Source organism: Trichosurus vulpecula, chromosome 5, assembly GCF_011100635.1.
Source record: "Trichosurus vulpecula isolate mTriVul1 chromosome 5, mTriVul1.pri, whole genome shotgun sequence".
In the NCBI taxonomy this organism is placed as follows: Eukaryota; Metazoa; Chordata; class Mammalia; order Diprotodontia; family Phalangeridae; genus Trichosurus; species Trichosurus vulpecula.
In genome coordinates this window covers 112,776,306-112,795,724 of record NC_050577.1, presented here as the reverse complement: position 1 = coordinate 112,795,724, position 19,419 = coordinate 112,776,306, and the positions used below count along the sequence as shown (strand labels likewise).

The 19,419-nt window shown below is 36.6% G+C and overlaps 1 protein-coding gene across 1 annotated transcript in view; it reads left to right on the top strand.

The window, feature by feature from the left end:
- AGBL3 (ATP/GTP binding protein like 3) overlaps window positions 1-19,419 on the top strand; it is a 159,722-nt gene that overhangs the window by 61,853 nt on the left and 78,450 nt on the right. The window contains 2 exon segments of the mRNA XM_036760621.1: window positions 10,605-10,684; window positions 14,158-14,167. Coding sequence (XP_036616516.1) covers window positions 10,605-10,684; window positions 14,158-14,167 — 90 coding nt within the window.

Below are 19,419 nucleotides of genomic sequence, written 5' to 3'. Positions count from 1 at the left end.
ATTATCAGAGAAACTTACTATAAAATTTTCTTCACAGTTTCCTGCTTTCCTTCTAATCTTGGCTTCATTGGTTTTGTTTGTGCAAAACCTTTTTCATTTAATGTAATTAAAATTATATGTTTTATTTCTTGTAATTTCCTCTGTCACTTGTTTGGTCATAAACTCTTCCCTTATCCATAGATTTGACAGGTAAAAATTTTCCATTCTCCCATAATTTGCTTATGATATCACCCTATATGACTAAATCATGAACCCATTTGGACCTTATCTGAGTATATAGTATGGGATATTGGTCTATGCCTACTTTTTGCCAAATTTCTTTCCAGTTTTTCTAGCGATTTTTGTCAAATAGTTCTTGTCCCAAAAATTTGGATCCTTGGGTTGGTCAAACAGTAGATTACTATGGCCATTTACTATTGTGTATTGTGTAACTAATCTATTCCACTGATATACCATTTTATTTCTTAGATTGTACCAGATTGTTTTGTAATAGGGTTTAAGAAATGGTACTCCTAGGCCACCTTCCTTCACATTAAAAAAATTATTCTCTTGATATTCTTGATCTTTATTTCCAGATGAATTTTATTATCTTTTCTAGCTCTATAAAATAATTTTTTTGGTAATTTGATTGGTATGGCACTGAATTAATGAATTAATTTAGGTAAAATTGTCATTTTAATTATATTGGCTCAGCCTGTGCAAAGCAATTAATATATCTCCAGTTGTTTAGATCTGACTTTATTTGTGTGAAAAGTGTTTTGTAATTCTGTTCATATAGTTCTTGGATTTGTCTTAGCAGGTAGACTCCCAACTATTTTATATTGGAATTTTAAATTTAAATTAAACTAACTTATATTGGAATTTCTCTTTTTATCTCTTCCTGCTAGACTTTGTTTGTAATATGCTGATGATTTATATGAATTTATTTTATATCCTGCAACTTTGCTGAATTTATTTATTTCAGCTAGTTTTTTAGTTGATTCTCTAAATATCCCTCTCTAAATATACCTTCTCTAAATATACCTTCTCTAAATATACCATCAGATCATGTGCAATGATAGTTCTGTTTCCTCATTTCTTATTTTAATTCCTTCAGTTTATTTTTCTTGTATTAATTTCTATAGTTAGCATTTCTAGTACAATATTGAATAATATTGGTAACAATGGGTATACTTGCTTCACCCCTGATATTATTTGGAAGTCTTCTAGCTTATCCCCATTATACATAATGCTTCTTGATGGCTTTACAAAGAGACTACTTATTTTAGGGAAAGTTCCATTTTATTCCTATGCTTTCCAGTATTTTTATAGGAATGAGTGTTCTATCTTGTCCAAGCTTTTTCTGCATTTATTGGAGTAAATACAATTTTTGTTGTTTTTCTTATTGATATAGTCAGTTATGCCAATGGTTTCCTAATATTGAACCAACACTGCATTGCTGTTATAAATCTTGCCTGGTTATAATGTATGATCTTTGTGATATATTTCTATAATGTCCTTTCTAATGTCCTATTTTATTTAAAATTTTTGCTTCAATATTAATTAGGGAAATTGATCTATAGTTTTCTTTCTCTGTTTTTGTTATTCCTTCTTTTGGTATCAACATCATATTTGTGTCATAGAAAGAATTTGGTAGGATGCCTTCTTTGCCTATTTTTTCCAAATAGTTTATGTAGTATTAGAATTAATTATTCTCTAAATGTTTGGAAGAATTTATTATGAATATATCTGGTCCTGGGAATTTTTTCTTAGGGAACTCATTTATGGTTTGTTCAATTTCTTTTTCTAAGATAGGATTATTTAAGTTTTCTATTTCCTCTTCTGTTAATCTGGGCAATTTATATTTTTGTAAATATTCATCCATTTCACATAAATTATTAGATTTATTGGCATGTAATTGGGCAAAATATCTCCTAATAATTGCATTAATTTTGTCTTCATTAGTGGTAAGTACACTATTTTTGGTTTTTTTATACTGGCAATTTCATTTTCTTCTTTCTTGTTTTACTCAAATTAACCAGTGGTTTATTTTATTGGTTTTTTATTCATAAAACCAGCTCTTAGTTTTATTTATTAATTCAATGGTTTTCTTATGTTTTATTTTATTAACATCTCCTTTGATTTTCAAGATTTCCAATTTGGTGTTTAATTGGAGATTTTTAATTTGATCTTTTTCTAGTTTTTTTTTAATCTGCATGACCAATTCATTTATCTGCTCTTTTTCTGTTTTATTGATATATTTAGAGATATAAATTTTCCCCCAAGTTTTTTTGGCTGCTGCATTCCATAAATTTTGGCATGTTGTCTCATTATCGTTATCATCTTTACTAAAATTATTTATCATTTCTATGATTTGTTCTTTTATCCACTCATTTCTTAGAATTAGATTACTTGGTTTCCCATTAATTTTTAATCTGTTTCCATAGCCCTTTATTTAATATAAATTTTAATTGCATTATGGTCTAAAAGGGATGCACTTGATATTTCCATTTTTCTGCATTTGGTTGTAAAGTTTTTATACCTTAATACTTGGTAATTTTGTGAAGGTGCCATCTATAGCTGAGAAAAAAAAGATATGCTCCTTTCTATTCCATTCAGTTTTCTCCATAGGTTTATCATGTCTAACTTTTCTAACATTCTATTGATCTCCTTCACTTCTTTATTGTTTATTTTATGGTTAGGTTGATCTAATTCTGAGAGGGGAAAGTTGAGGACCACCAATAGTATAGTTTTACTGTCTATCTCCTCCTACCACTCACTTAACTTTTCCTTTAATAATATGGATGCTATGCCATTTGGCGCATATATGTTTAGTATTGATATTACTTCATTGTCTATGGTATCTTTTAGCAACATATATCTTCCATGCTTATGTCTTTTAATTAGGTCTATTTTTGCTTTCACTTTGTCTGAGATCATGATTGCTACCCCCCCTTTTTTTTTTACCTCAGCAAAAGCATAATAGATTCTGCTTCAGTCTTTTAGTTTTACTCTGTGTATGTCTCTCTGTTTCACATGTGTTTCTTGTAATATATTGTTGGATTGTGGTTTAATCCATTTTGCTAACTGCTTCCATTTTTATAGGTAAATTCATCCCATTCACATTCCCAGTTAAGATTAATAACCATGTATTTCCTTCTATCCTATATTCCCCCATTTATTCTTTCTCTTTCTCTTTTTACCTTGTCCCTCCTCAAAAGTCTATTTTGCTTCTGACCACTGCTTCCCTTATTTCACTCTCCATTCTATCTGCCCCTCCCTTGTTTCCCCTCCTACTTCCCTGTAGAGTAAGATAGATTTCTATACCCACCTGCATGTGTATGTTATTCCTGCTTTGAGCCAACTGTGATAAAAGTAAGGTTCAAGCATTGTCCTCCACCACCACCCCCATATTCCCCTCCACTGTAAAAAAACTCTTCCTTTCATACCTCTTTTCTGTGAGATAACTTCCCCCATTCTTCTCACTTCCCCCTTCTCCCAGTTCATAGCTCTTTCTTAACCCTTTAATTTTATTTTTTTAAATTATCCCATCATAGTCAACTCACCCTCATGTCCTCTATGTATATTTCTTCTAAATGCCCTAATAATGATAAAATTTTCAGGAATTGCAATTATTGTCTTCCTATATAGGAATGTAAACACTTTAACATTACTGAATCCCTTATGATTTCTCCTTCCTGTTTGCCTTTTTATGCTTTTCTTGAGTCTCATATTTAAAAGTCAACTTTTGTATTCAGCTCTGGTCTTTTCATCAGGAATGTTTGAAAGTCCTCTATTTCATTATATATTCATTTTCCCCCAAAGGATTATACTCAGTTTTTCTTGGTAAGTTATTCTTCGTTATAGTCCTAGCTCCTTTGCCTTCTAGGATATCATATCCAAGCCCTCTAATCTTTTAAGTGGAAGTGGCTAAATATTGTGTCATCCTGACTATAGTTCCATGATATTTGAATTGTTTCTTTTGGCTGCTTGCAACATTTTCTCCTTGACCTGGGGACTCTGGAATTTGGTTATAATATTTCTGAGTATTTTCATTTTGGGGTCTCTTTCAGGAGGTTATTAGTGTATTCTTTCAATTTCTATTTTACCCCCTGGTTCTATGATATCAGGACAGTTTTCCTTGATAATTTCTTGAAATATGATGTCGAGGCTATTTTTTTGATTATGACTTGCAGGTAGTCCAATAATTCCTAAATTATCTCTCCTTGATTGATTTTCCAGATAAGTTATTTTTTCAATAAGATATTTCACATTTTCTTCTTTTTTAAATTCTTTTAATTTTCTTTGATTGCTTCTGGATGTCTAATGGAATCATCAGCTTCTATTTGCTTCTACTTCTACAATTCTAATTTTTAAGGAATTATTTTCTTCAGTGGACTTTTGTACCTCTTTTTCCATTTGGCCAATTCTGCTGTTTAAAGAGTTCTTCTTTTCAGGGGATTTTTGTTCCTGTTTTGCTATTTGGCAAATTCTGTTTTTTAAGGTATTATTTTCTTCAGTATTTTTGTGCCTCTTTTACCAAACTGTTGACTCTCTTTTCACAGTTTTCTTTTGCATCTATCTCATTTCTTTTCCCAGTTTTCCCTCTATCTCTCTTATTTAATTTTTAAAACCTCCTTTGAGCTCTTCCAGGAATTGTTGTTTACATACAAGTCATATGTCCATTAGAGCTTATTGTTCCAATTTTTAAATGGCATAATTTTGATAATCAGTGCTTCATAGTATAATTTGAGTTCTGGCACTGCTTTTTCACGTTTTCTCACCATTTCTCTTGAGATCCTTGACTTTTTCTTTCTGCAGGTGAATTTTATTATTTATAGTTCTCTAGAGTAAACCTTTGGTAGTTTGATTGGTATGGCACTGAATAAGCAAATTTATGTAGGCAGTATGGTAATTTTTATTATATTGGCATGGCTAAACTATGAGCAATTAACATTTCTCTAATAATTAGGTCTGCCTCTTTTTCTATAAAACTGTTTTGTAGTTTTATTCATATAGTTCCTGTTTGTGGCTCATTAGGTATATTCTCAAATATTTTATACATTCCGTAGTTGTTTTGAATGGAATTTCTCTTTCTATCTCTTTCTGTTGGACAGATTTGCGTGGGTTTACTTGATAGTCTGATACTTTGCTTAAATTATAAATTGTTTCAGTTAATATTTTAGTTGAATCTCTAGGGTTCTCTAAGTAAATATCATCTTCCAAAAGCAATAATTTTGTTTCTTCTTTGCCTATGTTTATTCCTTCAATTTCTTTTCCTTGTAATATTGCTATAGCTGGAATTTCTAGAACTATATCAAATAATAGTAGTGGCAGTGGACGTTGTGGTGCTCAGTTTTAAGCTTGATCAGACAACAATCCACTGACATATTTTGACAAATACTAAACTGGATGCTGTGCATACTCATAAAAGGGATGTAGATGATGTTCTATGATCATGGATCTGGTCAGATCCCTCCAAAAGAGTGCCACCAAGACTCTGGAATCTACCCTGGAGAGTGTGCTATGATATCCTCCCTGGTGCATTTGTTCAGGTATGATTGGTAACAAGTGAAGCTGCAAGATGAAGGTATATGAAAAACGATACAAGCCAAGAGAAGTGGGAATTACCCTCAGTTTCTAAAGCCTTTTTCCCAAGAGTTGGGTTTAATGGCAGAAGATGGTGTTATTCAGTGTATTGTTGTGTCAGACTATAATCCAAAAATAGACCCAGAAGGCAGTTTTTGGTGTTACCTAAAATCTATTATTCTATGGCCTTTAAAGCATACTGTTAGGATTTTGGATGCTAGGACTAAGAGAGAACTCTGGAGCCAAAACAGAACAGATTCTACTAGTCTAAGATGGTAACAAATGTATTTAAGAAATGTGAGGTTTATGCTAGTTTATGTACAAAGAAAACTGCTACTCTATTAGAATTTAGGGAAATACTTGATGTTCTTTTACTAGATTTAGCCAAACACTTGTAAAAGACCAGGAAATGCACTTCTTATTCCCTAACTTTTCCAACTCTACACTTTGCAAGGGGCAACTTACAGATTACTTTTATTTCCTACTCAAGAGCTGACTCTAAAATGAATGTGACCTCAGTCCCTCAACAAGGGACCTAAACTACTTTTCTTCTTTACTTCCTTCCTGGGAACATCAACAAAAGAGAATCTATTAAGGATGAATAAAAAACATGTAAGAAAAAGGGAGGAAGGCTAATATTCAGAATGAGTTGAGGCTCAAGAAAAATGCTAAAAACCACAAAAAGCATTCTAAATTACTAAGTGTGGAGCAAGAAGAGCAAAGGATGAATAAGGGCCTGGTCTACCGTCTCTTCACTCTAGATGCTTCCAAGGGAGCCCTGAGTCAGTCCTACCCAGGACATTCTGTGGCCTCTTTCTTTGCCCTGTCTTCTGTGCTATAGAGGTTATTCTCGGATCTGATAGACCTCAAATTTCCACCTCCTGCCTCTGGTCTAGATTTCTCTGGGCTGTAACTTTTCCTCTGTGAGATGGCCTCTCAGTACTCAATATCTCTATCTACTATGAGGTTGGATTTCAAGGGAGGACCTTGAGCAGTCTAATTACCTGTCTTCCTAAATGAACCTCCTTTCAAGCACTGGTACTCCTTGAACTCATTCCTTAATGACTAGCATACTCCTGCCCTATCACATTCTCCTTATCCCAATGATTTGGAATTCTGTCTGCAATTGTGCAATCCCTATTATACATCCCCATTGCCTACTCCTTACTCCAATCCCCCCTCAAACCTTCCCCCTCTTCTCCACATATATCCCATTGTGGATCTGCCCACCTTGGATATTCTGGAATATTTGCTCCATACTTAACAGATTTGCCTTAATCTTAAATCTTTTCCTTTCCCACTCCATCTTCTGGTTCTCACTGAGATTTGGCTCATTCCCAATGACACAGCATCATTGACTACCTTTTTCAATACTAGTTGTACTTTTTATTGTTGGCCCATGATTCACTGAACATAGAGGAAGAGATGGAATATTCCTTTCCCTCTATTACTACTTCTGTAGCTTCTCCTTTAACGTTCACCTAATACAAAATTAGCATCCAAACAATATTCTGGTAGCTGTACTCTACTGACCCCTAAGACACTCTCCGTCCTTCCTCAATGAGTTTACTCCTTGGCTCATAGTCTTTCTTTGCACCTAACTCTTGCCCTCATATGAGGGAACTTCAACATAAATGTTGATACTTCCTCGGCATTCTAACTTTCCAGTGCCTCAATCTACTCAACTCCTATCACCTGCTCTTTCATTCTACTTTAGCTACAAACAGATGGTTATCCTCTTGATCTTGCCATCTCCCACAAGTATTCCTCTTCTATATTCATGAACTCAGAAATTCCTTTATATCATCATTCTCTTTTTATCATTCCATCTTTCCTTCTGCCTTACAAGTCCTAAACCTGTTTCTTGTCCTCACTGTGACCTCTAATCTTTCCACCCTTCAGTTTTTCACTAGACCATCACCCCTGCACTGCCTATATCCTCTCCTTTCTTCTCTGTTTCAGCTAGTTGGTAAACCAGTTCTACTCTACTCATCCACTTTACTCAATTGCCTTGCCCCCTTATCCTGTCATTGTTCATGCCTTGCCAAGCCCCAGCCTTGGATCACTTCCAATTCACTCCTAAATACATGTTTTTGAATAGAGCTGGAGAACATAACAAAACCATCCTGACTGGGCCCACTACAACTATATGTTAAATAATCTTAACTGGGTGCTCACTGCAGCAAGGCGGTCTTTTTACACCCCACTAATAGATTCACTATCCCATTCACTACAGTGACTTTTCCAGACCTTTTCATCCCTCCTCAAGTCTCCCATGGCACTAACTGCCCTCCCCTTCCCAGCCGAGGAATTTACCTCCCACTTCATCAAAAACATTGATGCCATTCCATGACAGCCCCCTCTTTTCCCAATATCATCACCTTATATCACTCAGATGTCTTTCATGACAAGGTGTCCCTTCTCCTTGCCAAGATAACTCCTCCTACATACCCTTAATTCCATTCCATCTCATCTTTTGCAGCAGATTGTTCCTCTATCATCCTTACTCACTAACCTTCAATCTCTCCCTATCTACTAGCTGTTTCCCTGCCACAAAAAACAAAACAAAGAGAAAAAAACTTGTCCTTTCTATAGTCCCACTTCCAATCTCATCTTTTAATCAAATTTGCTCTCTCCAAAGTTCCTAATAATCTCCTAGTTATCATATTCAGTGGCCTTTTATTAACCCTCATACTTCTTGATCTCTCTACAGCCTTTGATCCTGATCATCACTTCTCCTGGATACTCCCTCCTCCCTAGGTTTCCATAACACACCTTTCTCTTATTTTTCTTCACACCTGTCTGACCACTCAGTCTCTTTTGCTGGATCTTCCTTCAGGTCATGCCACCAAGCTTGAGTGTTCACTATGGCTCTGTCCTGGGCCCTTTTCTCTTATTTCTTTATCTATCTCACTTGGTAATAGTATTAGCTAATGATGATGATGATGATGATACTAGCACATATATAGCTCTTTAAGATTTGCAAAGCCCTTTATAAATATTACCTCATTTTATCCTCACACCAATCCTAAGAGGTAGGTGCTACTATTTTCCCTATTTTTCAGATAAGGAAACTGAGGCAGACAGAGTTTAAGTTACTTGCCTAGGGTCACCCAACTAATTAGAATCTGAGGCTGGATTTGGACACAGGTCTTCCCTACTCCAGGCCTAACACTATTCACTATAACACCTAACTGCCTTTGTTCAATGATCATCTCTACGCAGATGATTCTCATATCTGCTTATCCATCCCTATCCTCCTTCCTGACATTGGACATATCGAACTGACTGTCCTATAGACATCTTAAAGTCAACATGTCCAAAACTGAACTCATGATCTCCTTCCCCTCTCCCCCAGCGCCTCCCCTCTTTCAAACTTCCCTATTACTGTCAAGGGCACCATCATCCTCTTAACTTCCCAAGTTCACAATCTCAGACATCATCCTTGACTCTTCATTCAAACTCACCCCACGTATTCAACTTTTCATGGTTTTTAAAAACAAGTTTTAGTGTTAACTATTGTTGCAACAATTCGGCTAGCAACTGCTGAAAGGGTGTAAGACCCGCCAACAACCAGCACAAAGAAAGCTGCCAACACAGGTTCTTTTGATCTGCTTCACTAAGGAGGGTAACGTTAAGGGATTAACAATCTCAGTTTAATCCAACATACAAATATCATTCACTTAGTTCAAGGGAAAAAGCCTGAACTTCAGAGCAAATACAAACATCAACAGACAGACCTTGTCTGATTCAAATCTCAATGCATAGTTTCCAGGGTTTAACAATGTCCCAACATCCAGGTTTACAAGCTGGAGGGCTCTTAACTCCAGCTGCCCATAGTCTCCACATCAACACACCTCCAAGAGTGAGAGCCCCAAGCAAATAGCTCTGTTCTCTCTTTTTATACACTCTTTAGCCGTCATCAAATGTCATCTGAGCGACCAGAACTCAGGCTCCTACTATTGGCTCTGGTCTTAGCAACACCCCTTAGGACCCTGAGGGCTTCACGCCCACATAGGCTTAGAACCTAGTAGATAGGGATTTGGGCCTGGAACTTTGGACCTAGTAAGGGTCAATCAAAGACATTTAATTAATCATTCTAAAACAGTAAGAAAGTCACAACTTAATTGCTAATACATGTACTTTTAATTTTGATGAGATAGTTGAAAAAAGCATTGTATATAGGATTAAGATGTTTTAGTCTCAGCTCTGCCACTTAATACTTATGTGACTTAACCTCTCAAGTGCAAGGACTATGTCATAACTATCTTTCTCCCCCAGCATCTAGTGGTTATACATGTAGTAGATGGTTAATAAGTGATTATTAAATAAAGAATTGAATCACAAAATTAGAATAGTGGTATTTGCACACCCACCAAACATTATTATGAAGAAAGTATTTTATATATTGTGAAGAACTACATGAATTTGAGTAATTATTTGAAAAAATAAGGTATTAAATCATTTATTTCTTCTCTCTCAAGTTTTTCTTAATTTTCTTTTTATATCATAAATAAATGATTAATTGTAGAACTCTGCTTAGCAGATTTTAGAATTCAATGACAAAAATAAAATGAACGTTTACTTATTGGTTGGTTAAAAGAAAATTCCTGATATATAGAATGGCGTCATCCAAAAAGCACTGGATTTAGAATCAGAGGACCTGGGTGTGAGTCTTGGCTCTCTTACCAGTTGTGTTACCATGGTCAAGTCACTTAATCCTCATACCTCAGTTTGCTTACCTGTAAAATGAGGATAATTCCTGTAGTAACTACCTTGCAAGATTATTTTGAGGATCAAATGATATAGGTATAGGAAGGGCTTAGTGATCATAAATTGGTACATAAATATAAACCATCTGTCATCATTATCTGCTGTCAGGGTTAAAAAGAGAATTCTGTTGAGAAAGGTATAATGATGTTTCAATTAAAAAGCTAGCTGGGATAGTTTCAAACAGAAAAAATAGTAAAGATTCTACATTGTCACTTTTAATAATGAAATGTTGAATTTTTTTCTGGTTTTGTGTGTTTTCCTAGGTTGGTAACAGGGGAGATGTGCCACAAAGACATAAGGAAACAAACCCCAAAGCAAAAGGTAATTGATTCAGTTCAATTCAGCAAAAATATTTTTAACTGCCTACTATGTACAAGGAAATGTGCTAGGTGAAGGAGATATAAAGATGAAGAATTTCAGAGTTCTTATCCTCAAGGTGCTAACTATCTAATGAATGGATAAGATTTGTAGACAAGTAAGTAGGAAACAAGGTAGGCTGAACTTAGGGCAAAGGAAAGACCTAGCCAAAGTGCTATAATAAATAAAGGAAGGAAGAGAAATCACTTTTGAGAGAAAGGATAAGGGAAGCCCCCATGGAAGAAATGGTACCTGAGTTAGGCTTTGAAGGAAAAGAAGGATTTCAACTAGTGGAGATGTGGAACATATTCCAGACATGAGGAGAGAAGGAAGGTAACTGGGCATAGTTTAACTGGAATATAGAATTGTCAAGGGGAATAATTGTGAAATATGACTGAAAAGGCAGGCTGGAAATTGATCGTGGAGGGCCTTACATAATGCCAAACTAAGACCTTTATATTCCATAGGCAAAAGAGAGTAGGAGAGTGGCATGATCAGCTATGTGCACAATGCTTTACTTCAGTAAGTTGTACTGAACTACTCTATGCCTCATAGACATACTTGAGATTTAGATATTAATTCTCTGTATGAGTACACTTCATTGTCTAATACTACGTAATGTTACATTAGAAGTCTATAATATGTATACATCTGAGAGGCCCAAAACATGATGTATTACCATTGCTGGTAGTGTTTGCTAGGCTTGACTAATCAAGTATTTCCATTAATGTTTCAAAGTTTTTGTCAAAAAGCATAGAAGGAGTCAGAAGAGTTTTGCTGCTAAATAAAGAATTTAAGTTTAACCTGTTACATATATCCAGTGCCCTCAACTGGGCACCCTTATCTAGGGACAGTAAATAAACTGAGAGTGAGCTCGGCGGGTACAATTCAAAGAGGCAGCTCTAGGTGACATCTAACTACCGATGCATCATCATTTACTGACACACTCTGAAGTGAGTCTGAAGCAAAATGAAGCCACACCATCCTAGAATGACACAGATGTGAACACTTCCATTCATCACAATGATGACACAAGGAAAGGAAGCTTAGGATCAAATGTGATGGGGCCTAGAGTGGCACTGCTGAAGCCTCAGTCAGTATCTCCCCTGTATTCACTGTACTACTCTTGGCACCTTCTTTCACCCTGCTAAGTATAGTCCCCCTTCCTATTTTCTTTCTTATTTAAGTTCCCTGATGGAAAGGTTGGTGCAGTCAGCTACCATTCATTTTAGCTCTTTCCCCAACCTGCTGTAGGGAGTGGCACAGAGTAATATCCCATGCACAGCCACTGTACTCCTCGCGTATACATCCATGTCTATTATTGCTACTACATTAACATAAGGGCATACAGAGACTCTCCTCAGAGGATGGCCACATTTTCATAATGCCATGGGATAAAAGAGGCTCGCTCACTGGGGAGAGGGTCCTGAACATCCTATCCCAGAAGGCCATTCATTCATGGACACCCAGCATGGACACATCTCTGGTCAAGAGGTTTTGAAAAGAGCAATGGGAAGGAAAAAGAAAAGACAAGGAAGGAGAAAGGAATGGAAATATCATTAAACCTGGAGGCTCCTCTGGTGCACATCTCATTCCACCACAAACTGCACATACTGAGGCTTTTCTCCTCCCCTCCTGTGCCATAGGAATGCTAATCTCTGACAGCCAGGCCCAAGACTTAACCCCTTCAATGCCAGGAAGGTTCAAGCTAAAAGTCAACTGAGAGAATTGAGGATTCCTGGACCAAAGAAGAAGGTTCAAGCTAGGATCTGAAACATGAGAAAAAGAGACAGGGAAGAAATGGTGGCCAGTGGCTAGCCATAATGTTTTAAGTTACTATGATGAGACAGTCACAATAAAGCATTTTACAATAGTCTTCTCTCTCTAAGCTGACACCCAGCCATGAGTCACTTTAACATACGATGCCTTGCTGAGACTAGTTCTCCCTGGCAAATGTGTATAGAGAGGTAGTTTGCTTTAGAAAGGGGACATTGAGAGTGTTTAATATAGTCTCTTGGTTTTGTCCTGCATATCTACTTTTAAGTAAATTGACCATTATCACAACTAAAATGTCATGGTATATATTTAATACAATTTTGATTGTCTGAGGAAAGAGATATTCAAAGACTGGGAACTGGGAGGTGGTGGGGTGGGGCTCAGAACATAAATCTGAGTTGATCTGAACCTGAAATAGATTATCAGAACCTGAATGTAGCATGGGGTAGTTACATTGTAGGGATATTGCTGGTATTTTTTTTTAATTTTTAATTTCGTATTTTTTAAACAAAGCTATTTTTAGTTTTAGATGAAACTGAGGTTATTTACATTAGCAATTCTAGAATTGGTTGAAGTTGGTTTTTTCCTTTATATTTTTTCAATATTTTTACAATATATTTTATATATTGTGATTTCCTATCAAAAGATCCTTTTTTCTAACTGAAACTTCCTGATGAGGTCAGTTGCTTTTCTATCATTATTATAAGTTATGTGTAAATGTCATTGAGATGATGTTATTAACATTGTTGAACTGAGTGGTACTTGTCATTGAATATCAGCTTAAATAGCTGCTGTGGTTTTAAACTGCAGACAGAGAGGGAGAACTGTATTTTGTTACAGCTGTGGACTAACTTGGAAATATGGCAGCCAAGAGGAACACCGTTTTAGAATATAAAGTCATTTAAAAGATCTACTGAGGATAACGATGGAAGATTACAAGCAGTATCTCCTTATAAAACAGTGAGAACAAACGGAGAGAAAAGCAAGTTTACAGAAAAACTTGATAAAAATTTCAGTTTAGCCCAGTTATTCTAAAGGTATTTAAGGATAAAAATGGAAGAAAAACAGCAAACAGATTAGAAATGGAGGAAACCTGTAAAAATTTTATAATGGACTTTTTTTTTCATCATTAAAGTTACCACACGTAGCTATTCTTAACATGTCACAGTCTTATCTGAAGAAGTAAAATTAGCACTGGAAAACAAAGAAAGATGGGAAGAGCAACTGGAACAGGCCAAATATACAAAGCATAGGTCTGTGTTACAGAAGACACAATCTTGATGGCATTGAGTATTCTGAAGGCATCTAATAGAGGATAAAATGCTAACAACTTGGCAAAAATCATGGGACTTATTACCAGAAAAAGCGCCTGAGAAAATACTAATAGCTACTTCACACACCTACTTTCTCATTCTTCCAATATTTTTTTGAAAATGATGTACACGTTCATCAAGAGAATGCTCAATGAAGGAATGAGGAGGGACCGGTCAGACATAGCCAAATGATTATCTGTAGTGACCCCCATTTTTGTAATCACGTAATTGACTAAAAAATTTAGAGCATACAAAAATCCCATCGTGCCTATCATTTGTTGATGATTTTAAACCTTTCTTCCAACAAGTCGGTTCCCATGCATGTGGTAAAATCAAACAACATTCTTTAAAAGATCTAATTCTTTAAAAGAGATAATTTTGTTTGATGACCATCTTGTGAGTCGTGAATGAGTCATGAAACAAGAAAATAGCGCCCCCATGTCATGGATGTCCAGTGCAAAGTCCAAGTAAAAGAAAGATTCTTTAAAGGTACTGTGGCACTCCAGATTCTTTGATTATGGATGACACTGTGCTCACCACAAGTCTCAGAACATTACAGAACTTACTGAATGTGATAAATAATCATTCAAAATGTTTGGCAAAAACAACTGGATGAAGAATGTTTATTATACAGTTGGAATGACAAGCAGAGACTTGGTTCATTAGTACTTGTATCTTGACAGACCCTGCAAATGGACAATTAGCTGAACTTAGAGTTGAATAAGAGAAGGAAAACAGACTAGATTTCTTTGGGAAATTGTGCATTGTTTTTGATGACCCCAGGGCCTTTCCCTGAAATAAAGGCCCATTTTTGATGACAGTATTCTTCTGGTGGTGCTACATAGCTATGTAATGAATTAATTAATTAATGAAGAATTAAAAGAGAGGATCACCCGAAACACAATGGAAAGGTACATGTGGGGCTAAATAGACTGTAGCATACTACAAGTGAAAAGATATAAGAGCAGTGACATAAAAGATGTCATTAGAGATACATGACTAGAAAAAAGATGGTCCTGTCACTTATCAAGAGCCAGGGATAACCAGTAGACAACTTGTATATTCTGCTGGTATCCACACTATGTCAAGAGAACTAAAGGAAGACCCCCTAGAATGACTGATCACAGACTCTGAAAGGTAGAAAGGACTGCAATAACCATCTAGTCAAGTCAAATGACAAAAAGAATTCTCACCATAACAGACCTGACAAGTGACATTCCACTTCTTAAAGACTGATGGACTTGGACGAGAGTAACATAGGACAGGCAAGCATAGGTGCATTGTTGGAGAGAGCACACCCATTTATGAGATCATCACAAATTTACTGAATTTAGTGTCCTTAATGGACATATGTACACTATATGCATTTAAAGTTGAATGTGTGGCTGATTCAGCAAAAACTAATGTCCAGAGAACTGGAATCAGGAAACAGAAACAGAATAGGGTACAGGAACTGAACCAGGTTCTAAGGAACCTTATCATTGTCCCATCTACCTTTCCTAGGTCCTTGCCCTCTGGACTCACAGTATCTATGTAGCAGCAACAATAAGGATTGAAGATATAGAGTGTCCTGCTATGCTAGATAATGGTTTCCAAATGACATTTGTGTTCGAATAGGTTTATGGATATTTGTAACAGCTCATGCCTTTGTGGACTGAATGAGAAGGATATGGTTGACCTGGGCTTGGGCTATATCGAGGTAGATAAGCTTAAAGTTCCCTGGGGAAGTCATGAGTATTAGCAAGAAGATGGTCTGATTTTTCCAGAACTAGCAAACATCTCTGTAATGTAAGGTTGATTAGGACTAACTTCAGCCCGTTTAGAATACTAACAAAGGATTGCAGGTAGTGACCTAGAGCTCAGTAACTGGAAACCTTGACCATCCATTCCTCCTATGCAGAAGCCTAAAAGAAGATAGAAGGCAGTGGTAAAAAGCAGTCATTAAAAAGTCACTGAACCCTCCACCCCCAGGATGGATCCAGAGAAATTTGACTTTGGTGACTCCAATGCCAGAGGAATTGAAGGACTGTCTGAGGAAGAAGTGTAATAATGCCAGAGTTGTAATGTGCTCACTGCTTGAATGGGATGTGCAGTCCTACTTGTGGAACAGCATACAAAATGTGTCTCACATACCTTCAACCTTCCTGAGGGTAGCCTTGGAAGATTGTCTTCTCTGAGATGGAAGACCTCTAAAACTCTCTAACAGAATTGTTAGACAAAAGCATAATTGGATACCCATAGTCTGTGTGCCTTACCCATTGTGGCATTATGGAAAAAAGATTGGGAAGATTCATATATGTAGGGGCTATCGGACTTTGAACAAGAGGACTAAGGTGGATTGGTACACTATATACTGTGAATTCAAATGTCCCTGAACTGTTTGGTAGACATTCATTGGTTCCCAGTATTGGAACTACCCAGTTGTTATTATCAGATCCCTAAAGCAGAAGAGGATAGATGAAATAACCTTTATCAGCAATGGTAGGATTCTGTTATTTTGAACATATTTCACAAGGAATTTCAGGGGCACCTGCAACTTTTGAACAGCTTATGGAAAAGGTATAGAATGGAAAGAGCATAGTATGGTGTAGAGAGTCGAAAGATCTCATAGCCCAGAATGCTAGGTTTGCAGGCAGGAAGACAAAATCTTGCCTCTAACACTTCCTATCTATATGATCCTAGGCAGATCATTTAATGTCTTTATGCCTCAAGAAATATCTGAAAATTTACCACTAAGTCATATAGTGACTGGATCTGCATTAATAGAAGAATCTCCCACATGAGGAATTCCCCCAGCTGACAGCTCATATATCCTTGTTTTATCTTCCTTTTTACCATGTGGAAAATATGGGTGCTGGCATGAACTATCTGGAGGTGTTAGTGTGTCTGAATTATCTCGTATTTTGGGGAAGAAACATTGGAAGAACATGAAGCTAATGAAAGGGTTTGTTCACCTGGAATATACCATTGTGAAGCCTTTGCCAAGCAGGTGGGTTTCATAATGTCTCAGCAGAGTCAGTACACTGAGACTGAAAAGACAGAAATGTTCCTTACCTGGCCATGTCCAAAGAATATTTGAGAACTAAAGACTTTTCAAGGATTTTGTAGATATCATCAGAAGTTAAAAAAAACACTATGCTATCATTGCTAAACCTCTTAATGATCTCACTCATGAGAATATGGTTGGTAAATCCTCATAGTAGGAAAGCATAAATGGGTATCATGGCCTGAGCCTTTTGTCACCATTTGGAATTCATTGGGATGAAAAATATGTGTAGGCTTTCAACATCTTAGCCAATTTCCTTACGTATGGGCTTATACAGATATCTATGCAAGCCCTTTGTGGTACATACTTATGCCAGTGTAGATAGCTTGGAACCAGTTTTATATCAGGAGAGCTATAGACATCAGAAGCCTTTTTAACTTGCCAATAAATGACTTACTAATGGTTAAACTCTATCCCAATTGGACTTGTTGGCTTTGAAATGTGGTGTTGGTGGTGTGACTCTGTATGGAGCTAAATTCCAAGTATGGACAGGCAACAATACATCGACATATTTTCACTGGTGCTAAATTGGATGCTTCCTGCCACAGATGATTTGAGGCATTAGCCATCTACGAGGTCAATTGTTGTATCAGCAAGAGAAGACTAACAGGGATTCAGATGCTCTATCCTGTAAGTTCCATGTGTCTGAAATTGTGGCGATACCTACAGAAAGAGTGACAAGCAGAGAGCCTGAACACTATCACATGAGAGTGCAACGGGAAGTTTGAAACTTCATTAGAAAGCATGTCAGCAATATCACCAATTGGGGCAAAGCATGCCCCAATATCACCATTGCCTCAGTCATCTTTGCATAACCGGCAGTGAGAACATCTATGAAAAGTAACAGCCCTAGAAGCAAGGGTATGACTCTTAGAGTCTTAAACTTCAGTGTCCAGAGAGACTAGAGGAAAGGAATGGCAGAAATTGGAACTTTGCAATGGAGTACGGTGCCAGACTGTAAATATCTAAAAACAAGATGCCATATTGATCCAATATGGCAGCAGATATCTGTAAAAAGTATGTTTATAAAAGTATGTATACAAAGGAAATTGCTACCAACTCATTTATTATCTGGAGAGTATAAGTACCAGAAAGACTTTGGAGCTTGTGAGTAGAGATTTTTTGTCTCTGGAAAAACATAGGAAAAATATGAGCTTGTAATGATCAACCTAGTAATGATCAATGCATACCCATGCAGGAATCAGAAAATTTCAGCAGCTGCAAATGTGGGAGAAATACATGTATTGTGGTAGAAGTATTTCTCTGTGTATGATTTCTATGCCATGATTCATTTGAAACAACTCTTACAATGAAAGCAAGCTAGCCAACGAGTTGGTAGCTTTGTGGGGAATCAAGAATTCTTGAGCTATACCTTGCCATCCTCAAGGAGACCTACAGCCTCAGTGTTTAAATTGTACACTACTGAATATGCAAGTAACCATAAGGCCTGCACAGAAACCTCAACTGAGTCAACATGGGTATTACTAGCTCATGCAATATAGTACTACCAAGAATAATACCATAGACTCTTCCCTGTTGATAATTGTTCACGAGCCATTTTTATCTATTGATTTATTCTTTGAAGTCTTTGAAGATGGAGAAAACATGGAAACTTAAACCAGTGCATCTCTTAGCCAAGTAGTTGAAGAAGGTTTACTGACTAGCAATGGCTTTGGCCCAGAAAACCTGCTACGATTTCCTGCTAAGGAATCTTGGTGTCCCAGGGGAAGCACAGTTAGTGAACCAGTGAAGCTACCACAGACAAAATAATTGGAAGGTTGGGCAATCTACTTTTCTGCAAAAGAGTCCTTGAGAATGGTCAGAGCCCTGCAGAGGTAACGCATCTCTCGTCCACAATGTACTTAGTGTGACTTCCTGGTGAGCAAGAGGAGTCACATCACTAACAACACATTTCAAAGCCAAGAACTCCAGTTGGCATAGAGTTTCACCATTAGTAAGTCATTTATCGGAGAATTAAAAAGGCTTCTGACTTTGTATGTAACTATAACATGATATTGTGTTATATGACCTACGTATTTTGTTACAGTATACAAATTTGCTGTATTATGTTATTGCCAGATATATATATATATGTATATATATATATGATATCATTTACATGCAAGCTATGTGACTGACTAATGTATGCAATTGAAATGTGTTCCTGTGCTCTGTATTGAATGGGGCTCACCTACTTGGTCTGTGGTACCCATCATTGGTAATATGTGCTATGTTCTATACTCTTGCCTACTCTCAAGCTTGCAGAGTGTGATTCTAATGTCCATTTGCTACGCTATGTGCTTGCCTTTGTGCTGTACCTTTGCGCATGTGAGTGACTTGAGGTAATGTGGTACAGTGGAAAGTCTACTAGATCTGGAGTAAGTCAACCTGAATTTGAATGCCAATTCTATCACTTAGCACCAGTGTGACCATAGATAAGTCACTTTATTCAATCCATCAACAAGCATTTATTAAGCACTTACTATGTGCCAGGCACGATATGAGAAACAAAAACAAAAATGGCACTGTTTGTGTCTTCAGGTGGTTTACATGATATCAGAGGAACAACACGCACACATGCAAATA